Below are 9,843 nucleotides of genomic sequence, written 5' to 3' on the forward strand. Positions count from 1 at the left end.
CTGCTCTAATACCCTTCCACCTGCCCCCTCTGATCTTGAATACTTCTTTGACCACTCTCATTTTCCCAAACAAGGTTTGGCCTATGATTTTCTTTCAGTCTGATATTATCTCTTTTCCTTAGGAGCCTTCAAAAGTTCTGAGCCATGAATGAATAGCACACCTACTTGTTTCCCAATGTGCTAATCTAGACCTCAGTGTCTTCCTATCTCTGGGCATTTGGTGAGAAGGAAGAAGCAGACCCCTATGCTCAGGCTACCACCTTGGTCACATCTCTTTGCAGTCATCTTGGTAGAGAAAACCCTTAAAACCTTGACTCTTCCTTATGTGTTTGAAGGAGACAAACCCCACAAGTGTGAGTTCTGTGACAAATGCTTCAGCCGGAAGGACAACCTGACCATGCACATGCGGTGCCACACCAGCGTGAAGCCCCACAAGTGTCACCTGTGTGACTACGCTGCCGTGGACAGCAGCAGCCTCAAGAAGCACCTGCGGATACATTCCGACGAGCGGCCGTACAAGTGCCAGCTCTGCCCCTACGCCAGCCGCAACTCCAGCCAGCTCACCGTACACCTCCGGTCCCACACAGGTAAGTCCCACACCTCGAAACCTCGGTGCTTCTCTTGTTCTCTAATTCCTTAGTGTTCATTTAGTTAAAGCACAAGCAACTAAAAAAAAAAAAGCACAAGCAACTTAAATGACGTCAGGGTGTAAGTAAAGAAATTTGGAACTTCTGTGTTGATTGTGAAGTTTGTGGTTTCTTCTACCGGGACAACAGCTTTCAGTAAAACATGAAAGTCTGACAGCTGGGTTCTCTAACTTGACTACATAGAATACCACTGGGGATGATAATCCAATTCAGCAGTCAGGAAGCAAAGGATGTATCTCAATAAAAGTCTGATGTATAAACTAGGTGTTTCTGTCATTTAACTTAAACTCTGATCGCGTGGCTTAATTCAGAAACATGTAGCAAAATCACCTGAATGTAACTGCAAGTTACAAACTTCTAGTTCTAGAAATTAGACTTTGCAGAAAAGCTTTTCCTTCCCTTCTTTGTGAGACCCTGTTGAAATAACAAGATAGAACCAACCAACCCAACATGGCACAGAAAAATGGGGATTGGGAGGCTCATAAGGAGAGTCGTAAAATGAGAATTTCCAGTGAATTCATGGAAAATGGCAAGCAGACAGGCATATACTGACATCTAAAATTGAGTAAAGAAAACTGTGTCCCAGCAGACAAATGGGAGGTAGCTATAGTGTCGGGAGCCAGTCTTTCCAGCCAATTTCTGTCTGTGTTGAGCGTTCTGGACTTGGAACTGGTGTGTAGGCTGCAAGGTCAGAGTTCAGAGGAGAAGCTGAAGCCTATTAGCAAAATGGTCTAAACTATCCAGTAACAGGTAAAACCCATGACACCTATGTCTAATCCTTAAACCAGTCTACTCTTCCTAACTGTAAAATGTCAACTATGGATTATCTCATCATCTGCAGAAAATGAGTGGTATGAAATGTGCCAAATTAACAAATAACAAATTCTGGAGATAACAGAGTACTTGGGTAACTTACAAGAATTTTTCAGTTTTCTTTGGTATCTACCCACCAGCAGAAATGTTGCATCCAAGAAGAATTTTATGAGCAAAGGTAGTCAGAACAAAGAGGTATGAATTGAAACTAGGGTTGCTGACTATAGAGTTAAACTTTCCAGAGACCAGGAAAAAAGTTGGAGAACTAATGATAAAATAGAAGTCTGGTTTCTGACTAGGTCTAGGAAGAAAAGAGAAGTGAGAAAATCAAATGAGAAAAATTTTTCAATTCTCAGGGGCCATGAGAGATGAAAGGGCTTACAAGATGCCACACAGGACAAAGGGAATGGCTGGAGAGATCCATACCTAGAAAGACTTTTCGGTAATATTGGCTTCTCGGAAATAGTGGAACGGTGCCCACAAAATTGAGAAATGATTTGGTATGTAGACTTCTATACCCAGCCAAACTATCTCAAGTGTGAACGTAGACTAGACAAAAATGCGCAAGGACTTGAGACTTCACTCACAGCCACCAGGCTAGTGGAAGTTACTGGAAGATAAACTCTAGCAAAACAAGGGAGGAAACAAAATTTGGCATGAGATATTTGATATATGAAGATCTGAATGAAGCTGACTGGGGTTGTAATAAAGGGAAATATCAGGATGATACTTATATAGAAGGTTAAGAGGAAATTCAGCAAATGAGAAACTCAAAATCCATAAGAAATTCCATGTAAAATGTTACATAATTAAGAGACTGGATGGCTTTTGAGATGATGGTGAGATTCTTTTTTCCCTCAATGCACAAGCCAAGAAGCAGGATAAAATGTGACCCCCAAGTGAGCATGTAAGAAAAGAGAATCAAGGGAAGGGCAAGATAGGGGTATGGGATTAAGAGATACAGACTACTATGTATAAAATAAGCAACAAGGATGTATTGTACAGCACAAGGAAATATAGCCATTATTTTGTAATAACTTTAAATGGAGTATAATTTATAAAAATATTGAATCACTATGCTGTATACTTGAAACTAAGATAATATTGTAAATCAAAATACTTCAGTGTAAAAAGAGAATCAAGGTGAACTTGATACTAACCACACGATCAACTGGCCCAGGTGGAAGTGGACGTAATCCCAGTGCAGAATTTGGCTCAGGTGAATGTCACATACCCAGTCATAATATACGTTACCCGTGGTTTGTGTCTAAAGTTTAAAGCAACTAGTTAAAGCATGGGAATTAGGTCAGAATGCAAACCGAACTTAAATGTAAAAATAAAACTATTTCTCAAGCAGGGAGAAGGTAGTGTGACAAAGAGAAAGGAATCCTTAAACCTCGCAAGCTGATGGACTAAAATTTGAAGCTATTACTCATTTTAGAAAGTAAGACTAGAAGAGTCAAAATCACAACCAACAATGCAGGAGAAGTTTGGGGAAAGGATGGATAAGTAGGATAAGTAAGAATCTCATCTTTGCATATAGTCAACTGACAATGATATTTAAAGTAACAACCTCCAAAAGAACTAAATCCTTAGCAGTGCCTCCAGGGGGTACAGAGGAGGCTATGGCATTTCATGATTTGTCTTCTCCTGCTGCCATATTCATGGGTTAATTTTATAAATAAAATTCATTCTTCCATTGTGAAACTACAAAACTTTAATAATACAAGCCAGTTAACTGATGTAGTAATACAGGTTAAACACTAAAGTGAGCACGTTTATAAGTCTTAGCTTAACCTTAATAATACAGGTTAAACACTAAAGTGAGCACGTTTATAAGTCTTAGCTTGATTTGGAACAGTTGTAACATAAACCACACCTCTTCCTTCCCTGTCCAAATCTGGGATGTCAAGTTAAGTGAGTTTAGATCTGAAACGGAAGTGTCATGAAGAGTGGACTTGGATGCCATGATGCCTGGATTCAAATCCCTGCTGTTTGGCCGTGGTCAAATAACTTGACCTCTCTGAGCCTCCGTTACCCCATCTATTAAAATGGGGGTAGTAGTACCCACACGTAGGATTGTCGTGAGGATTAAGCGAGTTAATATACGTGGTAAGTGGTGGTGTTACGAGGTGACAAGTAATTGGAATTCAAAGACCCAGCTACCTCTCTGCGGCCAGGTGTTCTGAGGTGTGTTTGGGGGGAGTTCTGTGTTGCCTGCCTGCTCTAATGGAAACACACCTTCCGTTGCTAGGGGACACCCCCTTCCAGTGCTGGCTCTGTAGCGCCAAGTTCAAAATCAGCTCGGACTTGAAAAGGCACATGATTGTGCACTCGGGGGAGAAGCCTTTCAAGTGCGAGTTCTGCGACGTCCGCTGCACCATGAAGGCGAACCTCAAGTCGCACATCCGCATCAAGCACACCTTCAAGTGCCTGCACTGCGCCTTCCAGGGCCGGGACCGGGCCGACCTCCTGGAGCACAGCCGGCTCCACCAGGCCGACCACCCCGAGAAGTGCCCCGAGTGCAGCTACTCCTGTTCCAGCGCCGCCGCCCTGCGCGTGCACAGCCGGGTCCACTGCAAGGACCGCCCCTTCAAGTGCGACTTCTGCAGCTTCGACACCAAGCGGCCCAGCAGCCTGGCCAAGCACATCGACAAGGTGCACAGGGACGAGGCCAAAACAGAGAACCGGGCCCCGCCGGGCCGGGAAGGGCCCCGAGAGAGCAGTGGCCAGCACGTGGCCCAGATAGTGACCCAGCGGGCCTTCCGCTGCGAGACCTGCGGCGCCTCCTTTGTCAGGGGCGACTCTCTGCGGTGCCACAAGAAGCAGCACAGTGACCACAGTGAGAACAAGACCTCGGGCTTGGTCACCTTCCCGCCCGAGAGCAGTGCCTCGGGGCAGCTGGGCACGCTGGTCTCCGTGGGGCAGCTCGAGACGTCCCTGGAGCCCAGCCAGTGCCTCTAGTTCCGCCAGAGAGGGTGGGCAGCCGTCCGGAATGCCAGACACGTGCCCCTGCCCAGCCCTCTGCACTCAGGCCGTCGAGCCAGACTTGAGTCACCAGCCGCGGGGACACCTGCTCCAGCTTAATAGGCCCACAGAGGCCGTGGCCCCAGTCACCGTGGCCTGAGGGCAGGCAGGCGCCAAGGCAACGCTGTGGAGACCCTCCCCCATCCGTGTCCCTGTCTTCCCTCCAAGAATCGTCTAAGCAGGTTGTCTCGGTTCCAAGGTGGGGGGCGTCCATCGAGCACTGCTTCCTCCAATAGGGATAGTTTCTTTGCGATGGATTCCAATTCTAAAACCGATCCATCTCCGATGGAATTATGAAACTAATTAGACCACGTGGAAAAACTAATAATACACTCATCTGTAGAGCGGGAAAGGTGAAGGTGATGGCGGGGTACCTGGAGGGTCTGGGGTGGCCGGAAAAATTCTATTTCTTAACCTGGGTGGTGGTTTATGAGTATTCGCCTTCTACGTTTTTTGTGTGGTTCCTTTTAGCTGTCGTCTTATAATAAAAAGGCAAGCTCATCTGTAGAATGGTGTAAGAGGGGCACTCCATTTTTATGGTCTCCCATAGACAGGTTATGGTGTGGGGTTCTGCGGTGCTGCCCCGGCCCCGTAGTAATTTCTCTGTAAAGGCAGGTAGGAGATCTGTGTCTTCGTGCTGTAGTGAAGCGAAATGCAGTTTGATCTGTAGGTGGCGCCAAAGATCAAGCCGACGCTAGCTCCGCCTGTAATTGTGTGTGTTGTGAAATTCAACCTTGGCCTGCTTGTGTTCATAAAAAGAGATGAGGGGCCCAGTGGGTCCTGGGCTTGGTTCTGGGACATATGATGCGTGGGAAAGCCTGAGACTAGTGTCTTTCATCACGGTAAGCCCTTGGTGTTTGCTGAACCAACAAACGAGAAACCCCAAACCTCTTGTAAATGGACATTTCACTTGACGGAAACTTAGGAGGAGGCCATGGAATGCCAGTGGATATATAATTTATCCAAAGTTGCTTTGTTCTTTTTTTCAAATACAGTCTTTGTTTAATACAAATTCTTGTGTGCCCTCATCAAGCTAAACATCTGTGCTTTTAAAACATTGAATAGATCCATTGTTTTTGATAGAAACAAGGATGTGAAAACATTTTTTTATAGACTGTATGCAGGGGACTATGTCACTTATGAAATAGAGGTACAGAACTTATTTTAGAAATTTTGTTTGAACAAATCTGATTCCATTTAAGTCTGACTTCAGGCGAGTTATAACGCACTGTTGGATCTTTTTGTGAGAAGAAAAGATGGAAATGATAGCAGAGAGAATTAATCATTTCTTTGCTTGAGAGCTATTTTTGGTTGTTCAGAAGTGTTTTGTTACTGAATGCTGGTGCATTGTACAGATTCTTTTGTCACCTTTCTGCCGTTTGTCAAAGAGTCTTATCTGTGTTTCTGTTCTAGTAACAGAAGGGCTGTTGACCTTTCAAGTGGGAACCGATAGATGGAAATCGTATAGACGTTGCTTGTACTTCTGGTGTTATAGCTCTTCAGATAAACAGGAAAAATATCAGCCTCTTTAGAAGACATTTTTTCACAGCTGTATGGGCGTCAAGGGTCTTGGATCCACGCTGGTGTCACCTAGCAAGTTTGGTTGCCCGGCAGAGCGGAGGTCAGCAAAAAGTTTGGGATCAGATAGTAAATATTTGAGGCATTATGGAGCCATTAGGTCTCCTTTGTGACTAAACTCTCTGCACAAAAGCAGCCAGACTATAAGAAAAAACATGTCTGTGTTCCAGCAAAACTTTATAAAATGAGGATGAGACTTAAAATATACAGCTAATCACCAAATAAAGCTGGGAAGCAGCCATAGTAGGTAAGAGGCCGCTGACATGGTTTCTGCACCCAGCTCTATTTCACAAGGTCAATATGGATCTGAAAGGGGAAATTGATTAATGAATATGTTTGCAGTTTGACATCACCTGGACCAGGGGTTGGCGAACTTTTTCAGTAAAAGGCCAGATAGTAAATTTGGGGGGCTTTGCTGGCCTTAGTCTCTGTTGAAACTACTCGACTCTGTTCACCTCTGTGGCACAATCACTCAACTCTGCCGTTGTCACCGAAGCAGCCGTAGATAACAGGTAAGTGAATGGGTATAACTGTGTGCCAATAAAACTTTATTTACAAAAAGCAGGCCATGATTTGGAGGGCCATCTTTTGCTGACCCCTGAGCTGGGCTATTGAGTGCAAGCAACGGTGTAATTGATGATGGGTGAAAACACAGGAGAAATACTGAGAATGCCAAGTTTCCTGGGATCCCTTTAAGCAAGGTACAGCTTCATGCAAGAGATAGGCAAGTTCCAGCTTAGACACTGGGAAAAGCTGCGTCCTTTCGATCCTTAGTCAGTCAGTGTAGCTATAAAATCTCCAGTGAAGAGTCCAGAAATCAAGATGTTACCCTCTTGCTCTCCTCTGATTAAGGTTTCTTGCTGCCTTCTAAACATTGTAGAACATGAATTTTTTGTTTGTCCCTGGGTTTAATTTCTTAAAAAATATGCGCCTTAATTCCTGTTGCTATGTTGCTGCGAGTCCTTACTCTGAGCCAGACGCTGCTGAGAACGTGACCTGTGTTAACTCATCTACTTCTCCCGGGTGCCATCCAGAGCTGGAACTAGGGTGAGACAAGGGAGGCACGTGCCTAGGGCACTCAGAACTCAGTAATCACTTGTTTTAAAGCAATATTTTTTTAATTGGCAAACTGTGGCCCACAGGTCAGCTGCTTTGTTTTTGTAAATGAAGTCTTATTAGAAGTTGGCCTGGGAATTAAGGCAGGACCATGCAGGGGCAGACTTGGGTCTATCTTTAAGAGTGTGATGTTTTTGTTCGTTGTGGTTTCTTCTGCGTTACGTTTGGTTTTTAGGAAAATTGCATTAAAATAGTCACCTTGATCAGTGAGATTTTTGGTGCCACTTTCTATTTGCACCAGAGGGCATTGCCTCAACCACCTCACCCTGGTCTCTGCCTCTTGCTCAGATATGAAGGCGAAGAAACTTTTGTTATTTTGTTAGAGTAATAAGTTGATCTGAGTAAGGTGATGACACAACCACCCAAAAGGAGCCTTCTTTTGTTAAAAGGTAACAGCGTTGAGGAGGAAGGAGGTAAGAACAACCCTTCCTCTGGCACTACTGGCTGGCTGACATCCGACTAGAGATTTTACCTCAGATTCTCAGTTTGCTCGTCTGTAAAATGGGCCATTTCAGGCATTTGGCTTAATGATAAAGTCGACTGGTTTAAAACACCAAAACAGAAATTGGCTCACCTGTGTGTCTTTTTCTCGTTTATTTTGTTTGGGGCCAGGGGATGGGGACAACCAAGAACTAGTACTGTGACCTTATGACACTGGGCATCGTGGTTTCTATCTTACTTCTCAGCCCCGCCCCGCATCTTCAACACATGGTCCAAGGTGGTGGCAACATAAGCTCCAGCCAAGATAGGAGGGGGAGGCCATCCTCCCTCTTCTTAGCGCTGCTGGAAGGTTGCACATAAACTTATGCTCACCTCTCCTGGCTACTTGGCTGGTCATACGCCATGGCTGTTGCAAAGAGTGCTGGGAAATCGTGGCTCTGGAGTAGCCTTGCCGAGTTAAAACCCGCAAGGAGATGCTGAGTCATAAGTATTCTCTGCCCCTGAGCAATAATGCAGGCTCTTGAAGGCTGGAGATGACTTTGCTATGAAACACCTGGCACGGGTCCTGAACACCCAGGGTATTCTGTACATGAACGTTTCTGTTTTATCAGGGCTTTGTTGGGGCACCCTCTGTCTGTTCTTTGTGCATATTGGCCCATGGCATTCTTCCAAGGCTTTCTGTCACTCTAGTCCGGTGGGTCTCAACTGTGGCTCTGGGCTGCAGTACCTGGAAAGCTCTGAGGTATTTGGAATCTGTCTCTGTGGGGAAGGGCCTGGGCATCAGTACTTTCTAAAATTCTGCAGGTGATTCTAAGGTGCAGCCAGATGGTAAGAGCTGCTCCAGTGAAGGAGCAAGGCCGTCTTCATGGGTGCTTGCCGTCTATGCAGTCACGAAGGGCCTCACACTCGGGTGCAGGCTCTGCTTTTGCTGTCTTGGAATTCTTAAGTTTTGAACAAGGGGTCCTGCATTTGCATTTTGCATCAAGCCCTGCAAATTATGCAGCCAGTCCTGTGAGGAAAGAAAACATGCCTAAGAAGGGAGCCTGTGTGCGTCACTGGTACAGAAAAGGTCTCAACTTTTGAAAACAAGACTCCTGGCTGGGGCTGGCCAGCCAGGGCTCTGGGTGGGAGGAAGAAGCGCCGTGAACCGTGAAGTTCAAGCATTTCCCTGCCGGATTCCATTCAAACCTTACAATGAATGACATTGGTATTTGCTGTTACAAGAGAAAGCTAATCTTCAGAAAAGTTAACCTGCTCAGTGCAGCTAACACAGGAAAGTCAGACCCACATGTGCTGGACTCCCGTGCCTGTGTGTTATTTGCAGCCTGACTCTCCACTTAGACTAGGGTGTCTTCCACTGGCAGAAGTAGGGGAATAGGGGACGGAGCGATTTGAGTTCTAAGTGTTGAGGCAGGCAAAGGACAAGATCTTTTGCACGAATGGTGAGGTCGATAGTTGGATTGGAAAAAATTTTGAATATGGGTGTTGTTGGATGATCGGAAAATGTCCCTAGGCTGTCTGCCCACATGCTGGGGGCAAGTATTGCTGGAATGACCCATGTTACATTCCCCCAACAGGCAGGTTACAAAACGGTTGAGCAAATTTTGCTTCAATACTGATCGTTGGCGATAACCACACTTGAACTGCCGAGAGTATGAGCGGCCACCTTAGCCTGTGCTCAGCCACTCTCAGGGGCCTCGTGGATAGGATCTCGTACACGCCCCACCTTGAGACGCTTCTGTTTTAATAGAGAAGGAAATGAAGGTAAAGAGCCCAAGTCCAGCAGTTGGTCAGGATCAGAACCAGTGTCTGCGTCCTCCAAGTGGAGCTCCTTCTAATATCCAGCACCGCCTGCTTGGGAGACCTGCCTTAAGGCCAGTTTTCTTTGCTTTTTGAGTCAGGGACCCCTTTGTCAGTCCAGTGGAATCTCTGAATCCCTTCCCTGAGTGATGTTTAAAAGAATAAAACAAAATGTATAGGTTTGCCAAGGAAAACAGTTATATTGAAATAGTTATCAAAATATTTCTTGGATTATGGGCATTTTTATTAGCATTATAGTAAATGAAGGCTGTAGCAGCAGACCTAGTTAGTAACCATAGTTGACCCTTGAACAATGCGGGGCTTAATCTTAGTCTAATTTATAGTCGGCCTTTGGCCTTCCATGTCCGCAGTTCCTCCATGTTCGTGGATTCAACCAACCACGACATGTATTACTGTAGTA

At 45.4% G+C, this 9,843-nt stretch overlaps 1 protein-coding gene across 2 annotated transcripts in view; it reads left to right on the plus strand.

Annotated features, from left to right (window-relative positions):
- ZFP64 (ZFP64 zinc finger protein) overlaps window positions 1-5,537 on the plus strand; it is a 78,882-nt gene extending 73,345 nt beyond the window's left edge. The window contains exons 8-9 of one of the 2 annotated variants that reach the window (XM_007128998.4): window positions 336-587; window positions 3,715-5,535. In XM_007128998.4, coding sequence (XP_007129060.2) covers window positions 336-587; window positions 3,715-4,424 — 962 coding nt within the window. In that variant the 3' untranslated portion in view covers window positions 4,425-5,535. Of the gene's footprint in view, window positions 1-335; window positions 588-3,714 lie in introns of both variants that reach the window. The other variant, XM_028499977.2, reaches the window with a different exon arrangement.
- The last annotated feature ends 4,306 nt before the right edge of the window (window positions 5,538-9,843 follow it).

This window comes from Physeter macrocephalus, chromosome 14 (assembly GCF_002837175.3).
Source record: "Physeter macrocephalus isolate SW-GA chromosome 14, ASM283717v5, whole genome shotgun sequence".
NCBI lineage: Eukaryota > Metazoa > Chordata > Mammalia > Artiodactyla > Physeteridae > Physeter > Physeter macrocephalus.